The sequence below is a fragment of the Lates calcarifer genome, linkage group LG17 (assembly GCF_001640805.2).
Source record: "Lates calcarifer isolate ASB-BC8 linkage group LG17, TLL_Latcal_v3, whole genome shotgun sequence".
NCBI lineage: Eukaryota > Metazoa > Chordata > Actinopteri > Centropomidae > Lates > Lates calcarifer.
The window spans coordinates 17,864,981-17,883,835 of record NC_066849.1 but is presented as its reverse complement, the minus strand read 5'-3'; the positions used below and the strand labels follow the sequence as shown (position 1 = coordinate 17,883,835).

Sequence of the window (18,855 nt, the reverse complement as noted above, 5' to 3'; positions counted from 1 at the left end):
TGTTGTTGTTGTGAGGTGGCTCACTAGTTTGCTCCATCATGCTCTGCGTCAGGAGTGCAGCCCATAGATATAAAAGACGCGTGTGGCGCAGAATGAGAGGTGTCGCCGCCCTGTGGCTGCACCATGCAACATTAACAGACACTGAAAGCTTTTGACATTGGTATAAAAGAATGCAGATCCCAATTATAAGTAGCAAATACCCAAACTTCAAAATACTCACTAAAAGCGAGAGTCCTGGATGCACAATGTTTCCACAATGTTTCCTAAATTAAATCCTAAAAGTAAAGTAGCACTTAAAGTATGGAAAAGGCATCTGAGATGCAGCTGCTATTGGTTAATTATCATATTACTGTAGTTATAAAATAAATAAAAAATAAAATAAATGTAGTGGAATACAAATGACATTTCCCTTTAAAATATAGTGGAGTGGAAGTAGCTTCAATTGGAAAAACCAAAAGACACGTGTCTCATAATTGCACTAGAGTACTTGTGTAAATGTTGTAGCTACTTTCCATGAATCTCCATCCTCAAATTCCACATTCTGTCAGCTAACACTTTGACACTGCAACACCAATTTTTACTCATACAAAAATTTATATTATCATGGTCTTTTACTGTACTTTTCAAAGGAACTAAAATCGTTCAGGGGTGATTTTCAAACTTAAACTTTTTAAACATGGTTCAGTTTGTGAGTGCTGCTTTCGGCGTTACAAAGAAAATGTGCTTAAAAACATTTAGGTAATGCTAAATTAACACTAGCAAGCAAATTGAACCTGCTTTAAATCACAAAATTTCCCACTTTACATCATGTATCCAAATTCTATAACTCTCAATTTCTTAGTAAGTTTAGTTTGTCCAATTTTTACAACTCCTAAACCAACATTATCTTTTAAACAGCCTTCATTCAGTCTGTAGCAAACAGGGACAGCAGCATTCTTACAGACACAAGTTTTATGCACACTGGAAAAAAATCAAAATCAATTAATTGACCCCTACACCCATCACTATTATCATATGACATAACACTCAAGTGGTCTTGACGCATTGAAATCAGAGCAGAGTCCCAGCTAGGCTTTTAGGCTTTCTCGAGCTTCCGTAGAAAATGATTCCGTTTCCATAGAGACCATCTTCGATCGAGGCGAACACCAACATCTCTGGTAACATCTAGCTTAAAGAAAGCACCGACAGGTAAAAAAACAAAACAGTTATTGTACCCGCAAACAGGATATGCTGTGTATTATCACAACTAACCAGGTTGTTCAGAAATATCATATTTTTTTACCAGATAATCTGCGGCGATAATAGGCGTTAGCTTTTTGCTAACTTTCAGCTAGCCACCAGCTAGCTAGTGCAAAGAGAAATCCTTTAATGGTACTTAAACTGATTGGTAATTAAACACACACACACACTAACACTGATATCCCAGTTCCGTTACATCACACTACAAGGTTATAATAGTGATATATATATATATATTTTTTTTATTAATGGACACTCTTTTCATGTATAGTCAGATTAGCTGTATTCATACACTCATTCGTATAATGTTAGGTTAGCCCGCGGGACTTTACAGTCTGGTCAACATAGTTACGACGCCCTACATCCTCATCTTTTCAAGAACAGTTGGTGTGCAGAGTCAGTAGCTCGTTGTCTATAAATAACGTACAGTACATTTTCGCTTTTTTGTCTGCAGTGCAGGAACCAGTGCATGTTCTGCTGTACGGTGCTCGCATTTCACAATGTCCTTCAGAGACTTAAGAAGTAAGTGACTGCTACCCATTGTGTGTAAGACATACATCAAGTTGTTGTTTCGTGTCTATATAATGTTGATAACTAGAGAATCTCATTTGACAGATTTCACTGAAATGATGAGGGCCTTGGGCTATCCTCGGTTGATATCTATGGAGAACTTCAGAACACCAAACTTCACTTTAGTGGCAGAAATCTTAATATGGCTTGTAAAGAGGTATGCTTTAGCTTCACATATTCCACATCCACTAAGATTAAGTGGTTCAGCCACTATCCTAAAATCTGTGATGATTTCTTTGCTTTTGAATTACTACATTACCTACTGATCCAAAAGCTCCACTCCATGTTTACCTGCCCCCTGGTATGGATCAAATGTCTATGTTTTTACTTAGATCAATCAAAACTATGTATAGACATTATATATGTAATGGAGGATGCTGTTATATATTTAGCTTTTTGTCTTTTGCTCCTTATCTCTCTCTTTTTCAATAACATGTAGATATGAGCCTAACACAGATATTCCCATTGACGTGGACACAGAGTCAGACAGAGTATTCTTCATCAAGGCTGTGGCCCAGTTCATGGTGACAACTATCTTATGTTTAGTCCAAACAGATAGTTCATTCATAGCTATTAAAGGCCTGTTGTTATTATGTCTTAATTGTGTTCCACCTGGTTGCAGGCAACAAAGGCTCACATCAAGTTGAACACGAAGCGTCTCTACCAGGCCGATGGCTATGCAGTGAAGGAGATGCTGAAGATCACTTCGGTGCTGTACAGCGCTATGAAGACCAAGCAGATGGCCCTGGGAGACAGAGTCGAGGAGGATAACAACAAGTTCAAATTTGACCTTGGTTCACGGGTGAGATGCAGTTTTTACACTGTGTAATGTTATTGTCTATGTTTCTTTATCTTCAGTCATTTCTAAGCCTATCAAGCTATCCGCTACAAGATGTTTGAGCAAAAAAAAAAAAAAAAAACATTTACATGACATGCCTCAGAGCTTCAGATGTGAATGTGCCCATGTGTTCAGGTTTATTTTCCTTAACTTGTGATGCTGATCACATCTTGCTCTGTCTTCACTGTAGGTTTCAGATCTTAAAGCAGCTCGACAGCTGGCGTCCGAGGTCACGTCTAAGGGAGCATCCCTATATGATTTACTGGGAAAAGAAGTGGAATTAAGGGTGAGGGAAAGTATAGATATTAACTGACACATTCTATATTCCTTGATCTTGAGTCCACACAGTCCTTGACAGTAAAAATACAGTTAGTATAAATATTTGGTAATATCAAAAATGGCATCATCTGTTATTTTGTTTGGTATCTTCATACATTAGACACAGATTAGATGGATTGCCTTACTGTTTGCGGGCCTCATTTTTTACAGTCACCTAAGTGCATTTAATGAACAAAGTAATTTTGGTATGAAAAGATGTGATAATACCTGCCATTGGCCATCAATTGAATGTTTTACCTTTAGGCATCCTGGTGAGAATGGTATGATAATGTTGCTGCAGTACAGTACTGTTCTCTGATGATAACAGCTGTACAATGACAAAGACTATTTGAAAAGACGTCAGTGTCATTGATACAAGAGATTACTCTGTCTCTTACTTACTCTGTCTATTCATTGTCCCAACAGGAAATGAGAACTGCAGCCATTGCCAGACCTCTGGAGATCAATGAGACCGAAAAGGCCCTGAGAGCTGCCATCAAGGAGGTTTTGGTATGTTTTTATTCTGACAATCTTCATTTTTAAAAATTCACACAGGGCCTGTTTTTATCCATGAAATGGTGCTGAATTTGCCACCATGCCTTTGTTTCTATTGTCAAGGAAAACGTGGAGAAGACCAAAGACATGCTGAGTAACGTTGTCTCTGATGAGGCTAGTCTGGATGCCAAGATAGAAAAGAAGAAGCAGGAGCTGGAGAGGAATCGGAAGAGACTCCAGACACTGCAAAGTGTTAGGTCAGTTTAGGCAGCAGAGAGACAAAATGACAGGAATGTTTCCCAGCTGCTTTAACTAAATTAAAATTATAGTGAATTGGAATGACCTTCATTTTAATTGTTAGTATTTGTGTTGTGAAGATTTTAGCCAACTTTATAAGTGCTTGCAAAATTTTTGTTCCTCTCTCATTTTTTTTAGACCAGCCTTCATGGATGAATATGAGAAGATCGAGGAAGATCTGCAAAAGCAATATGACATCTATGTGGAGAAGTTCAGGAACCTGTGCTTCCTGGAGTCCCAGCTGGATGAATACCACAGACTGGAGCAGGAGAGATTTGAGGTGAGTTTGTGTAAAGGACCTCCTATGGAACTGCTTGTACTATATGTAACTAAAATGCATACATATTTTTGCTTGTTACGTTGTCTCAGTAAAGCTCAGCATTATCTAGAGATCTGTATTTGTCTACAAGTATGGGTTTGAAAACACACAAAAGTAGCAAATATGACTGACGGAGCTTGTATCCTGGATTTGACAGGTGTATGGAGGCTGGTACAAATGTAAACTTCTCCTCTCTCATGGTCTTCCCCACAGGAGGCTGAAAACACTCTGAGGATGATGCAGCACAAACTGAGGGAGGAGGAGAGGGATTTGATGAGGAGCTCCTGTGAGACGAACAAACACACAAACTAAGAGCAAAATGTAATGACATAATCTCAACCCTTTTCTTATGGTTTCACACACTTGTTTCATAATCTTTTCTGCAGTGAAAGATGAGGACTCTGACATTGATGTTCCAGAGGACGAAGGTTCAGACAGCGACATGGAAGAATCTCGACCCTCTAAGCCCCGGCCCACACGGAACGGCATCATGGCAGGTACACGGACAAGGGAAAGCCATGACTTTTTTTAATGATCAACTATTATTGGCTTGGAAAAATATGTACAAATTTATCTGCATCATTTTCTGTTTGGTATGATATATATCTGTGGTTCTTAAATATAAACACTCAATCCATGAAAACATTACATCCTTTCATGTAAACTGAGTGTTGTCTCTTTATTACCCTAGGAAGAGGAGCTCGATTCATTGGGAACATGCAGGGTGGTGACAGTGATGAGGTTAGTTCTGTCATAGCAACAACAATGCAACACTCCTTCCTCCTTTGCTACAGTATTGAAATTCTAAGACTTCTTTGCTGATTTTGCTCGCACTGGTCCTTGATGGTGCCCTCTGTGTTGTCTCTCTAGCCACAGAATGACTTGCTTTTTAGTTTTATTTGTAATTTTTAATCAAGTGTTATCAGCTTCACGTCCCCTTTGGTTTCCATCTTCTTCTCTGTTCAGTATCTTACTTTTCTGTTGTCACTCACTTGTATTTTAAAAGCCCTCCATAGCTGTTTCCAGAAGGTCAATTCATTCTGCCAAAAAACGACGGAATAGAAAGGTTTGTGCAGGACCAGGATGTAGTTCTCTCCTCATTCATCTGTGTTAAAAGGAAAAATCCATTCTCAAATTCTCTGACACTGTAGATTATAGTTCACACAGCTGGTATAGCCTGTATCTACTCTTTCTAATTGATGGGAGTGTCCACACAGAGCTTGTGGTTGCTTGTGGCCCAATTTCTCTTCATGCATTTATGCAAAGAAAATACACTGAATGGTTATATGTAATACCATATTGACAGAAGTTCTCAAGTTTACCCTCAGCCCTGCCTTATCTTCTTCCCCTCCACATGGTTATTTTGCTCAGTTTCCTCCTTTTGTTTGGTTTGGATTTTTCCTTTAAATCAGTCAAATGATGATGTTGTCCCTGTAGTTTTCTGGCTCCAGATGGACATGTTCCAGTTCAATGATTCACTGTAAAATCAGTTCTGAACTCTGCATGTTTTCATTTCAGCCGAAGAAGTGACTCTGTGATTAGATCCTCCTGTTTGATTTAGCTTGTGTTGAGTTTAGCTGGATTGAAAATGTTCCCATCCCTGCTGTAGCTCTACACAGTGTATTGAAATGTTATCCTGTTCTGTTGTTGCATTTTGTAATAGTATGCAATCATGTGGCCTGATGTTTCAGAGTGAAGACAGCGAGATTGATGTGGATGAGGATGATGAAGAAGACGAAGAGGGTGAAGAGGAGGAGGAGGAGAGCAAGGATTTAGAGGATGACAGTTTGGAGGGCCAAGTGTCCCGGGGTGCTCGCCCTTCCAGAGGGGGCATGAGACCCCCTTTGATGGAGGAGAGTGACAATGACTTCTGACTGAAGAACACACATACTCACAGATGTGCTCCAGCTGTTTCTGTATTCCAGCTCAAATTAGAACATCTAATTACTTCTCAGAAATATGCATTAAATATTATGTTGGATTATGTTGTTATTGTAACAATAAGCGCTAATAAAGTTCCTATTTTGAATATTTGTGTGAACTGTTTTGTGTAAAATATTTGTGTAAGCCTTAATAAAATATTAACAATTTAATATCTGTCTCTTAATTAACAAGTCCTAATGTAATTTTACCTAATGACTCCATTACATTTTAGAGTTAAGTTTTATCCTGTTTATATGCTCAATACCTGATTGAAAATCAATTTTAGGGAAAATTATCTATTTTAAGTGGAAAATGTTTAAGATACTTAGCAGTTGTAATGTTTTTGATATTCATGGAAGATTCATGCAACATAAATTCTCAGGTTACAATGAGGCACAAGTTATTCTCACATTGGGAGATAAATAAATGTTAAATTGTCCAGGACATAATTGATCTCTGGTAAAAAATATTGCAAAAATAAAAAAATAATTCAACTTCAATTTCTTAGTGAAATAATCATGTTTCTTAAAATGTAGATTCAAATGTAAAATTTTACCACTGCGTAGTATTTATACAAGGCTACAACAAAGGTAAAAGTAGTTTTTTTTGTCTTTTTCTCTCAGATGTGGAGTAAAAGGTTTAAAACTAAAATGCACTGAGCTGCGTAACCACAAGAGACGTGACGTCATCACAGTGCGCGGAGGTTCTCAGAGAGGAGGTGGCAGATGCCTCTTCGAAACAACAGTCGTCTTGTTAAGACCTGTTTTTCCTGTCAAACTGGTATGAAACCATGTTTCTGCTTATACATTAGTTTATTGCGATCGTTGTCATCTTAGCCATATTTCGGCGTCTTTAAATATGGAGTATATGGCTCGTTGACAAACAAACCAGTCTTGTTTATCAGGCTAACATCAGCTAGCTAAAGCTAACTGGCTACACTGACAAGCAAAGCTCCAGTCGTTAGTACATTTACAGAGAATTCAGATTTTATCAACGTCAATCTCTTCTTTGGCTCTGTTTTATTTGTGTACGTGTAATGTCCGTGTATGTTTACCCACATTTTCAAAGTGATACTTAGTTATGGTAGCTATATGGCAATAACAATGTCTTCCGTTTCTTTATTCATACGTTATGCGAAGGTAATTGGGTAGTTTACCATCTACCCATCTGTGGTCGGCTGGTGCACGGAACCCATAATATAAACACGGCATGTTGAATCATCAGACTGCCACAGTTAATGGTTATTTTCATTCTTGATTAATATAATAATTACTTTTTTCAAATATTCGTTTGGTCTCTATAAATAGTGAAAATATGCTTAATCACAGTTTTTGCAAGGCCCAAGGTGACATCCTCAAGTGTCTTGTTTTATTTGATCAAAAGTCCAAAACCCAAAGGTAATTGGTTCAGTTTGTAAGATTAAGAAGAATTGAGAAGCTGGAACCTGAATGTATAGGTTTTTTCTTCACTATTTTTGCCTTGAAAATGGATGAAATAATTAATCAATTATCAAAATAATTGCATATGATTTTTTTTCCATCAAATGATCAATGAACTAATATAAGCTAGATAATATAATATAAGAAGAATCAAATGACATTCAAAGCTGGTTGTATTGGTACTGAGCATCAGTCTTAAAAAATCTCCAGTAAGTCATACTCTTCTCACTCTTGTCTTTCCTCATCTCTTTCAGCTGAAGAGCAGCTGTTGGGATGCCAAAGAAGTTCCAGGGTGAGAACTCCAAGGCGGCCACAGCCAGAGCCCGCAAGGCTGAGGCCAAGGCGGTAGCAGACGCCCGGAAGAAACAGGAGGAAGAGGATGCTCTGTGGCAGGAAACTGACAAACATGTACTCAAAAAAGAGCAGAGAAAGGTGAGCTGTCTCTCTAGTCAGTTACTCTTGGATAATATCTAGTAAGTGATGTGTGTACCAACATTAAATTACAAACTTTGGGGTTTGACAAAAAAATAAACACAACAGAAATGTTGACATTTGAAAAGGAAGAAAATCAGGATTACAGTTTTCAAACTGGACGGGAACACTACCCTAAACATATCCACAGGTCTAAAGTCTAGATGAGATTAAGTCTTAATTCTCCTCAGTGGGACACTGTGTTGTTGTGTTAGTAACTGGTTGCCGAGCAGAACAAACAATGAAAAGAGAACAAATGACCTGTCTTTGACTTAATCAGCATTTAAGCAATTAGGAGACCTGCATGTAGTAACTAATCTTGAATGTCTTTATGTATATAGTGTGCAAAATAACACTTGATGAGTTTCATAAAAGCTAAGATAAACTTCTGGATTTACTGTAGATACCACTGTCCTGTTCTCTGGCTATGAACTTGAACGTGACCTAGCTCTACATTTTTTCACTTGCACACAGAAGTTAAGCAACCACAGAGAACAGTCTTATTTGGGCAATGGCTCTTTTTTAAGCACACACAGTAGGTGGACGAACGTGAGCAAAGCAATTGCAGATTATAAGTGGAGGCCAAACAGCAACAAGAACCTGTATATCTACTACATTGTTCCAAATACCACATCATCTTAATTAAATAAATGCACAACTACCAACACATTTTGTGTGCACTCTGCCACCTACTTTTTTTGTTTGATAGCTTTAAACATCCTAGTATATCCTATTTATCTGATCGTTCTGAAGAACCATCAGAGACCAGGTATTTTAGATGGTTGACAGAATATGTTTGGTTTGTGAGAACATAAATATGTGTACATTTTTGTCAGCAGAAAAGATCTACCAGCCCGATGTTCTGTGTTTGCAGGATGACAAGGAGAAGAAGAGGCTGGAACTCCTGGAGAGGAAAAAGGAAAACCAGCGGCTCCTGGATGAGGAGAACGCCCGACTGAAAGGCAAAGCCCAAAGGGAGGCTGGGGCTGGAGGAAAAGTTACTCGTGCCCAGATTGAGGAGGCGCTTCAGAATGAGCAGGAGCAACAGCAGCAGCTCAAACCGAAAGGTAAAGTTCAGGTTGAAGATGTTGATACATGTGTGAAGGTTAGAAGATGGTTTTGGGGATCAAACCCGTAAATAAATTTCCTTAAACCATGATACCACTTTTGAAATGCTTTAAATTAAATCTCTTCCCACAGAAAAGAGCCACCTGGAGTCTCCTCTGGAAGAGAATGTGAACAGAATTATCCCTGAAGAAGGAACAGTGGAAGCCAGAACAATAGAGGATGCCATCGCTGTACTTAGGTACCAATCATTCACTGTTTGTACTGTGTGTCATACTGTTGTCCTGATTTTTGCACAGGCCTATAAAGCAGCTAACATGACTTGTTAACATTAACAGTTTGTTATTTCTCACCTTGTCTACCTGTCCCTCAGCACGGGGCCTGAAGACTTGGACCGCCACCCAGAGCGGAGGATGAAAGCTGCGTTTCTTGCCTATGAGGAGGCCAACATGCCTCGCCTAAAAAAGGAGAACCCCAACATGAGATTGTCACAGCTGAAGCAGCAGTTGAAGAAAGAGTGGATGAAGTCGCCAGAGAACCCCCTGAACCAACGCTTTTCCACCTACAACTCAAAGTGAATGCACTCTTTCCCCCTCGCATAACGCCATTTGAAAAACTGTCTGCCTATGCACATTGGAGACTTCCATTGGAAAATTTAATAATTTCATCTAAAAAATGAGTGTTGCTGACAAGAACTTCACCTCTACCTGCTCGGAAACAATCTCTTCAGTTCCAGAGGACTCCTCTTTATGTTCCATTCACTTGCAAGGAGAAGCTCACCCCCACATTGTCACAACTGATCACCATGTTTGTGCACATGGCCTCTAATGAGGCATCGCAGCATCTAATAAATTACATCTTTTTTTTTTTTTTAGCACTTCCGGGAAGGTGGGGAATCAGATGTTTTGAGTGTAACTCATTAAAGTTCACTGCTCAATCATCAACATCTCGATGCTCATAAATACAAAATTTCTTCTTGAAGTCGTATGTTTTTGCCAGCTGTTGCTGTTGAGCAATGCTTATTCAGAAAAGAGAATGATGGAGTTCAAACTTTACTTTTCATGCGAGGAGAAAGTTGACTATTGTTCTTTGTCCAGAGTAGACGATACTCATCAGCCACCAAAATCATGGTAAATTTAAAATAGCTGTGGCTGGAAATTACTTTTGGTTAACTTGGCAAGTGACTAATCAGTTTCTTTAAAGGAGCTGTTTCTTTGCTTCAACAGCAAAACAGCTGACCTTGTGCATTGAATCTTGTCCTGAATACACACAAAGTGTATTTTCTACTAAAATCCTCATTGTGTGTTTTATACATACAAGAATAATGCCTAAAATAACATTTCATTTAATCTAAAATGTTATCAACCTTTTTTCTGTTGTCATATCCATCAGCCAGGTGACAAGGACCTGTTTAATGACAAGAGTCTGTTTAATGCAGCGAATGCAACCTGTAACTTGTTTGCGCTGGGACTCCTGATTGTGCAGTTGGTGCTATTGCTTCATTACCAACACTAACGGTAAAGTTATAGTGTTGACACAAGTATGATTTCTACACAGCCTTACGCATACCTGATAAAATACTTAACTAATGCTTCCCCCACAGTATTTTAAGGCATTGTCCTTTGGTCTAGTTGCTGCGAACAGAATTTGTCCCTTACCTTCAAATAAAGCCCAAAACCCATCTCCATTAATTGGAAAGACAAAGAAAAATAGAATTAATCAGCTGCTTTTACAGGTCAACATATTCTTTAAATAATTTTTATTGGTACAGAAAAATGATGTGAATTGGCAAAAACAGTTTGGACTCCTTACCACATCAACAAATTGATCCAGATGTTTTGTTGTTTTTTTAATTTGGTTTATTTGTTTTTGAAGAAAAAACCTCAAAAGCTCAAACAGTAGTTGCCTGGCCTCCCTTATCTACTCCACCAGAACCTTTGGCCTGTAGCCAGCTATGACTTTGAGTGCGTATCCTTCCACAAAGTTGGTGGGCTGGTGAAATTAAAGTGGATTATAACTTCTGAAAACAGATGGTTATGTTGCAGTATGTATAAATGCAACATTTGTTTTAGTCACTAAACACAAACCTGTTTTTGAAATAAGCCATATGACGTGCTATGTGGAGAAATGTCTCTGGTACTTACAAAATGATGCAACTTAAATCCAGTAAATTGCAAACACAAAATTAACTTCTCGGGGAAAAACTTCCTGTTTGTTTTTGATTGTGACCAGTGCCACTGATGGTCACAAAGGTTTTCTCCAGCACAGCAACATTCATATACTGGGCTGCTGAGGCAGCAAGCTGCAGGCTTTGTAGGTTCGTCTGGTGCCAGATGGAGAGACAGCGAGCACAGATAAAATAGGGCCGAGCAACCCAACTATAAGTCACGTTTAGGTTAAACCAGTCAAACAGTGTAACTACAATATTGTTAACATGCAGTTAACTTTGGATTTACTGCTCTATTTTATCTAGTAATCCAGAAAAGCAATTACATCTACAACTGTTTTTATTTTCCAATGCTGTGTTCTTCACATTGAGAGGCATGAGATCTGTTTCATGCCTGCAGATTTTTCTTTTGAATAGTGACACAAAAACACTGGAAAAGTAATTAGTTTAAAAAACAAAACAAACAAACAAAAAAAAAAAACATCGACATCACTCCTGCAGACTGGATACAGGAGATGGACCTCTCATAACTTCAGCAGTGGTGTTTTTGAGTGTATTTCTTTGCACAGTTATTGCAACATTTCTCTTGCAGTTACATTTGTTATATCTCCTAGGACACATCCAATGAGGCCTTGCACTTGCTGGCTCAATTCATTCAGAGGCAGATTTAAAAATGGACACTTTTGTCCTGCCGGGCTCTTGTGGCGGAGGAGATAAGAGACCTTGTGAAGACCTTTGAAATACAGAGCTTTAATGACAAGTTCAACTGACCTTTTATTTTCCATTTTGCATTGAAAGCAACCAATTCCTTTTCTTTTCCCCAGCAACCAATCAGTCCACTCCCAGTTTGTAGGGATTTCTTTGAGCTCATACGTGTGATGTTCCGCCTCAACACTCTGGTCTGATGGTACAGGTTTTTGTTTTTCTGCATCCCAACCTGCACCCTCCCACTCCTTGTCTATTTGCATGGCAACCCTTTACCGGGCCAGCTGCTGCTGCCCTTTTCTTTCTTCGTGTTGAATTCTAATCATTACTTTCAAAGGACAGCATCTCCAAAGCTCCTTTATCAAGTGCTCGTACTGGGAGGAGGCAATCCGCTGTCCAACATCCACTCAGGCTGCTCTTCTTACCACTTCTTCAAACCAGGAGCGCTTCCTATTTGTAACCTGTTTCTTTAAGTTTGGAGAAAACAACATATGGAAGAAGGTAAGGATCACCAGAGGAGATTTTATTTATCTTCAGGAGAAATATATAAAAATTGAGATGTTGAATTGCATTTGAAGGGCTTAAGTCCAAAATAAGACTACAACCATTTAGAATAATTAGCTTTGCTTTCTTGAAAAGTGAAGGAAAGTGATAACTTAGTTATGTTAAGATAAGCTATTATAGTTGTCAAGCTGTTATTCTTACTGATGGCTCACTTTTGCACAGGTTGACGCAGGAGTTTAATAAACAATACACATCACGTAATGTCAGTCCTCACATACTGTATGTTACATCAGGATCTATTGTGAAGATAAAAGGATAAATCAGTACTTTTAAAAATGTGACAGTTTTGTGGGTTTCAGTGGTTGACTGAAGATCACTAACAGAGGCCTTAGCTTATGATCATTTTTTCTGTTTATGATCATATTATCAACTGGGTATATCTGTGGATGTACACAATTTACGCATATCTACACATTCTTAGAATAAATATAATAACATAATATTAAAAATAATAAGTAACAAAATGGTTCTCTTTTTTTACTCTCCAAAAACCAGAGACAAAAAGGAAAGAACAAAAAATTACATCTATTTCCTAAATCTTTGTAGATAGTAATTTACTTTAGCACAATAACACTTAATAACTCCATATTATGGATTTATTTAATCTAAAATAGTTGAATAATAATTTTCTGAGCCTTTCTGATTTCTATGCACAGTAGATTAACATAATAGAGGAGGGGGGTCACATCTGCTTTTGACAGAGTGTTTCACATTCATAACCAGCTGAACACACCAGAGCAAAAGCAAAATAACATTTGTTTTCGCTTTCTTATTTTCTGATTTGTTTTAGAGTTAGGAAAGATGATCATAAAAAGAGGGGAAAAAACCCTGCATACTGTGTTCACATCATTCAACTGTGACGTCTCGATTCAGATATATTTCAGCACCTTTTCTGCATGTTGCATGTGATCTCACTCCAGCTCTGCAGTGATGCCATGAGGTTGATCCTGGTTAAACCCACCAACGCAACGCGGCGACTTGACTCAACAGGTGAAGTCTTCCACAACGGGGACCATGAGCATTGCACCTCAGGAGGTCCATCTGCTCCTACAAAGACCCCCGAAGGGAAACGTGATCGATACTCTGGAACCTCAGTCGAGGCATCTTCATCCCTGCAGGAGACGAGTCTGCACTGCGTTTCATCCTTGCCCCATGAAAGATCTAATGGAATCAGTTCTCCAAGAGTTTCAGCCCAGATGTCACCATTGAAAACCCAAAACCTAACCTTATCGCAGCTGAGCGATCAGGACTGGCTATTGCTTTGTGGCCAGGTTAGCAGCATGGAAGATGATTCACCCTCAGCAGAAAGAGCAGGGACCAGTGTGGGACATCCAAACCACAATGACAGATGTGGTTGTTCCTGTCCTGAGGCACACCAGCATTCAGAGGCTTCTACTTTTCAGCCACAGTCAAAACATGGTACAGTCCAAGACTCCCTCTCCAGAGTTACAAATAAGAAGAGCCTTTCATCTTCAGCTCACACCCAATCTTTCTCTCAAAGCACCCAAGGTTCAACCTCTTGCCAGGTTTTACCACAGCAAACAGACCAAAAAGATCTTTTGAAGCCTGCAACAAACCATCTACAGGATAATTTCATGCCTCAGTGCAGTGACCAAGAAGGTCGAAAGGAGCTCTTGCAGCAGCACCCTTGCAATCATTTTAAACTAAAAGACAGCAGTCAAGCAACTTATCCAAATTTGTTCAACATTCCTCTAAACTCTGTCGAGTGTGCCGAGACAAATCTGAAACTTCATCAGTGGCCTCAGCCTGCCATCGGTGCAGACCTCAGCTGGAGAGAACTTTTTGGTAAAGAACCACTGTTAGTTCAGCAACGTCCAAAGCAAGACTCTCTCACCGGCAAGTCATCTGGGGATCCCTCGATCATCCTCAAGTGCCGTCATCTCCCTTACAACCCTCTAACCAGTACTCCACGGGCGAAGAGGTCATCTACCAGTGACAAAAGCATCCAGTCCTTTTCCATCAGCCAGTATAGTTCACTTGAGAACCATGATTTTGCTGAGGAGAGAGCAAGACAGCGACAAAGTCAGGTACAGGATGTTTCTAGATTACTGTAGCAGCCCTTTTTCCCTTGATATACTGCTGTCTAATAAATGGTTATCTTACTTGCAGAAAAACTCTCAGCACCTGAGTGGATCAAAACTCTCCCTCCCCAAACATACACCTCCACCATCTGACAACTTAGAAACAAGTGACACAGTTAACGGGGATGCAGTGCGACCGCTAAGCAGCCAGGGCACTTTAAGATCCAGTCTTGCTGATCTTCATTCAGGCCAACAGCCTCTTCAGCTTCTTCACAGTGCCATCCTTGAGGACGCGTTCTCCAAAGTCATCAGGGAAGACTCCAGTAAGGCCAACAGTGACAACTTGACCAGGGAGGAAGGCAGCGTACCACAGAAGAAGACTAAGGACATCAGCTACCGGCTGGGTCAGAGAAGGGCTCTCTTTGGGAAGCGCAAACAATTGAGCGACTATGCCTTGGTCTGTGGGATGTTTGGCATTATTGTCATGGTGATCGAGACAGAGCTTTCAAGGGGATTTTACAGCAAGGTATTTTAATAAGTGCAACAGATGTACAAAGAAGGCTCACATCAGTGCAGAAACACTGGCATTGGGTAGTGAAACAAGCCACTGGGGCACCCTTTACATGATATTGATGCCAGCATAGCAACTGTGTCACAAGATTTAATGGCTTTTAGGACTTTTTAAATGACTATTTTTCAGAAACTTTTTTAAAGCAGAGAATCCTAGTTTTCCCATACTTAATGTGCTTTGATCATGTGTCTTCACTCACTATTTTCATGTTTTTGCTTCCATTATTTACAGGAATCTGTATATTCATATGTACTGAAAGGTCTGATCAGCCTTTCTACTGCTATCCTTCTTGTACTCATTGTGATGTACCATGCAAGGGAAATCCAGGTATGTAGATGAATATCTATATTCATAGACTTATCAAATACATTAACAAAGCACTGAAATGAAAACTACAGTCCAAACAAATCAGTTTTCTATTGATAGTTAAGGTGGTCTTGGTTATTACATCATTAATTACCCTGAACCTGCTGTTCTCTTCCTCTATAGCTCTTCATGGTGGACAACGGGGCAGATGATTGGAGAATAGCTATGACCTTTGAGCGGATTCTCTTTGTTGTGTTGGAGCTTCTGGTCTGTGCCATCCATCCAATCCCAGGCCAGTATGTGTTCACCTGGACAGCTCGACTGGCCTTCAGCTACACAGCATCGGTAGCGGATGCGGATGTCGACATCATCCTCTCTGTGCCCATGTTCCTGCGGCTCTACCTGATTGGACGGGTCATGCTGCTTCACAGCAAACTGTTCACAGACGCTTCCTCCCGCAGCATCGGGGCACTCAACAAGATCAACTTTGACACCCGTTTTGTGATGAAGACCCTGATGACCATTTGCCCCGGCACAGTCCTGCTGGTCTTCAGTGTCTCCTGTTGGATCATCGCAGCGTGGACCGTGCGTGTATGTGAGAGGTATCAGCAAAAAACCCTCTGAACTTCTCACTCTTTCTTTTCTTCCTTTAGTAACCTGTTGCATTACCTCAGTATCATAAATATGTTTGTAATCTTTTATGTTACCACCAAAATAAGTGACACTCTACTTGTAAAACATCTTCCTTATGGCACAGCCTCTCTTCAATTCTTTTTTATCAGCTGATGCTGCAGCCAGGTGTCATATGTTAACAGGTATCATGATGCACAGGAGGTAACTAGTACCTTCCTTGGAGCAATGTGGCTGATCTCTATCACCTTCCTGTCCATCGGTTATGGAGACATGGTTCCTCACACCTACTGTGGAAAAGGTGTTTGCCTGTTAACAGGAATTATGGTGAGACTTTATTTCTGCTAACAGCAACTTGAAAATCTCACTTTTAAAACAACAGCATAAAGCCTACTCTAATATTGCTCTTGTAACACCCTTTTCTGCAGTACGCCTAAGTAACCACTGCTCTTCTCCTCAGGGAGCGGGCTGCACAGCGTTAGTTGTTGCTGTTGTTGCAAGGAAGTCAGAACTCACCAGAGCTGAGAAGCATGTCCATAATTTCATGATGGATACTCAACTCTACAAAAAGGTCACTTCACAATCAGAGATGCAAATTTTATGTAAAGATTTTTTTAAACACAAGTTTGTCTGATTTATTTCACGAAGAGCTTTACGGTGAAACCTCATCAGCAGTCAGTCAACAAAATAATGTCTTACAGTATGCCAATGAAATGAAATAACAAAACAAATCACAGGACACATTACTTGTTGTAAATGCTACTATGCTACTATTCTCCAGATAAAAAACACAGCAGCTAACGTTTTGAGGGAGACCTGGCTCATCTATAAAAACACTAAGCTGGTCAAGAAGATCGACCGTGCCAGAGTGCGCCACCATCAGCGTAAATTCCTGCAAGCCATTCACCAGTAGGTATAAATACGTTGTCATCAGGGAGATCACCACCACCTCTGAATAATGTGTAGATCCTGTAGGAAAAATTTACTGATATTGCATGTACTGCACCTTACTCTTGCTAAATGTTGAAGTAAAATGTATGACAGGGTTTTTATTCATGTACTTATGTGTTATGACCTCGGCTGTTATGAAGACAAAGTGTAGTCTGCATTTATTTTACTTAGCACACAAGTGACAGTGTTTCTGATTTTCAACCGTAGACTGCGAAGAGTCAAAATGGAGCAAAGGAAACTAACTGACCAGGCCAATACAGTCGCTGACCTTGCCAAGGTCTGTATAAGTAGTATCTTTCACATCTTTCACACTTTTTTAAAACAGGAGAAATTTTAAGTTAAAGTGATTTTTTTTTTTTACCCCAGTCAGCTTATTATCCATAATGATTTTTTTAAACATTAAATGCCAGAAGATTATTTTTGGGACATTTTTAGATCAAATTCTCATTACTCTCCTTTTTAGTGCTTACTTCACTCATTGGTCACTCATGGGGTTGGCCCAATTTAAGTTCTTCTGATGGGACCCATGTCCATGTACTACAAATGTGAGCACATACACCTAATTATACAGAAGCTTTTATGTTACCTTAGATTTTAGCTCTGACAGGTAATTTTTACACTGCTAGTAATTTGACAGGTAAGTAATCATGATTTTATACAATCAATACTGAAAGGAATTTTAAAATGTTTCTGCCTTAGTTTGACTTAGTTCTCCTCCAAGTGATCATAACATGCTGTAAAGTCAGATGTGTGATCTGTCCTCCCCGCTGCTTTCAGACTCAGAACATGATGTATGATCTGGTGTCGGAGCTGCAGCATCGAAGCGAGGAGCTGGACAGGAGGACTGTAGCTCTGGAGGAGAAACTGGACTCCATCCTTCTCAGTGTGCAGTCGCTGCCGGTTGTGCTTTCTCAAGCAATAACAAAGCTACAAAAGGATTTCCTGGATGATTTGGCTTGCCGTGTCCACTTCCTCTCATCCTCTCTGAGCTCTGAGTGCTGTCCGGTCCCTGCCAGGCAGCTCTGTCCGGGATCCACCACACCAGAGACCACTTACAGCTGATAGGCCTTGCTCAGTGGTTTTCCTCTTAGTCTGCAAGCCTTTTGTCATGCTGGAAAGGATTTTCTTGACATGCTCTCTTCTTTTATTAAGGCTCTGCTATGCAATCATACAATTACACACATTCACCCCTGGGAGTTCCAACTACAGTTTTGTGCTGAGCAGCCCCAATGAGAGGGGAAGTGTTTCAGTCAGGGAACTCTAGAGGAAGGGAAGACCATCATTCCTTCATTTCCTCTGCTTAGAGTTGTTTGTTCAGGGGCCAGATTTTCACCTGTAAATACACAAACATTAGCCTCTTTTGATTGCACCCCAGGAAACTCTATACTGTATGGCATATATTATTGAGTGTGATCTTGCTAACCTCAAGGCAATTAAAAGAATGTTAAATGATATTATTTTTAGTTTAGGGGTACTCCCTTTACTCATTCCTCTTCTTTTTTTGTTTTGTGCCTATTTAAGATATAATTACTATATGGTATTTAACTGCTTCTAGTGAATTTTACTATGTCGGCCTGTTTATATATGTGTAATAGAAATAAAGTTTATTTATATTTAATAACTTGGAAGCAGTATTTATAGCCCTGAAACCTTCTTTTGTGTCATATGCCTTCGCCTACACAACATTAGTTTGTGTTTTAAACATGATAGGGATTTCTCAATTTTTTAAGAATTTTGTAGCAGACATGCAGTATTTTCCTTTAGACCTCTTTTAATATAGAGATATAGTCCATTTATTAAATCACTGATAATAAAGACTTCTTTTCAGAACTCCATTTCTGTTTTGTTCATCTCAGTCAATCAAAACTACATGTAGGTTTCTGTTGTTGGATTCTTGTGTGAGGAAGAGGTTATAGGGAAATTGATTTGTGCTTATCAGGTGAAA

The 18,855-nt window shown here is 39.5% G+C and overlaps 3 protein-coding genes across 5 annotated transcripts; all 3 read left to right on the top strand.

Annotated features, from left to right (window-relative positions):
- The first annotated feature begins 826 nt into the window (after nt 1-826).
- cluap1 (clusterin associated protein 1) lies at nt 827-6,169 on the top strand. Of its 2 annotated transcripts, none has more exons than XM_018673032.2 (13): nt 827-1,188; nt 1,694-1,761; nt 1,838-1,966; nt 2,249-2,333; nt 2,432-2,611; nt 2,838-2,933; nt 3,392-3,475; nt 3,584-3,717; nt 3,896-4,037; nt 4,290-4,362; nt 4,463-4,573; nt 4,768-4,817; nt 5,768-6,169. In XM_018673032.2, exons 2-13 carry the CDS (start codon nt 1,709-1,711, stop codon nt 5,948-5,950), a joined length of 1,320 nt encoding a protein of 439 aa, XP_018528548.1. In that variant the 5' UTR covers nt 827-1,188; nt 1,694-1,708; the 3' UTR covers nt 5,951-6,169. The 2 variants fall into 2 exon arrangements, with proteins under 2 accessions (XP_018528548.1, XP_018528550.1); XM_018673034.2 differs by having other exon boundaries at nt 845-1,188; nt 1,855-1,966.
- Nucleotides 6,170-6,673: 504 nt separating this feature from the next.
- Nucleotides 6,674-9,918, top strand: ccdc124 (coiled-coil domain containing 124). Its single transcript, XM_018673035.2, has 5 exons — nt 6,674-6,779; nt 7,693-7,870; nt 8,784-8,976; nt 9,110-9,215; nt 9,348-9,918. The coding sequence occupies exons 2-5, from the start codon at nt 7,712-7,714 to the stop codon at nt 9,550-9,552; spliced, it is 663 nt and encodes a 220-aa protein (XP_018528551.1). The 5' UTR covers nt 6,674-6,779; nt 7,693-7,711; the 3' UTR covers nt 9,553-9,918.
- Nucleotides 9,919-10,042: 124 nt separating this feature from the next.
- On the top strand, nt 10,043-18,745 carry kcnn1b (potassium intermediate/small conductance calcium-activated channel, subfamily N, member 1b). Of its 2 annotated transcripts, XM_051077289.1 has the most exons (11): nt 10,043-12,048; nt 12,184-12,347; nt 13,331-14,458; nt 14,541-14,978; nt 15,255-15,350; nt 15,513-15,931; nt 16,145-16,286; nt 16,420-16,530; nt 16,741-16,868; nt 17,118-17,187; nt 17,688-18,745. In XM_051077289.1, the coding sequence occupies exons 3-11, from the start codon at nt 13,346-13,348 to the stop codon at nt 17,970-17,972; spliced, it is 2,802 nt and encodes a 933-aa protein (XP_050933246.1). In that variant the 5' UTR covers nt 10,043-12,048; nt 12,184-12,347; nt 13,331-13,345; the 3' UTR covers nt 17,973-18,745. The 2 variants fall into 2 exon arrangements, with proteins under 2 accessions (XP_050933246.1, XP_018528552.2); XM_018673036.2 differs by having other exon boundaries at nt 10,043-12,347.
- The last annotated feature ends 110 nt before the right edge of the window (nt 18,746-18,855 follow it).

Excerpts from the sequence above, each read along its gene's own strand:
- cluap1 (XM_018673032.2), top strand. The coding sequence starts at position 1,709 with ATGTTCTGCTGTACGGTGCTCGCATTTCACAATGTCCTTCAGAGACTT. Across the intron at positions 1,762-1,837 it reads GTCCTTCAGAGACTTAAGAA|AGAATCTCATTTGACAGATT; the intron begins GTAAGTGACTGC and ends GTTGATAACTAG. Across the intron at positions 3,718-3,895 it reads CAGACACTGCAAAGTGTTAG|ACCAGCCTTCATGGATGAAT; the intron begins GTCAGTTTAGGC and ends CATTTTTTTTAG.
- kcnn1b (XM_051077289.1), top strand. The coding sequence starts at position 13,346 with ATGAGGTTGATCCTGGTTAAACCCACCAACGCAACGCGGCGACTTGAC. Across the intron at positions 15,932-16,144 it reads ACCGTGCGTGTATGTGAGAG|GTATCATGATGCACAGGAGG; the intron begins GTATCAGCAAAA and ends ATATGTTAACAG. Across the intron at positions 16,531-16,740 it reads ATACTCAACTCTACAAAAAG|ATAAAAAACACAGCAGCTAA; the intron begins GTCACTTCACAA and ends ACTATTCTCCAG.
- ccdc124 (XM_018673035.2), top strand. The coding sequence starts at position 7,712 with ATGCCAAAGAAGTTCCAGGGTGAGAACTCCAAGGCGGCCACAGCCAGA. Across the intron at positions 8,977-9,109 it reads GCAGCAGCTCAAACCGAAAG|AAAAGAGCCACCTGGAGTCT; the intron begins GTAAAGTTCAGG and ends CTCTTCCCACAG. Across the intron at positions 9,216-9,347 it reads GATGCCATCGCTGTACTTAG|CACGGGGCCTGAAGACTTGG; the intron begins GTACCAATCATT and ends CCTGTCCCTCAG.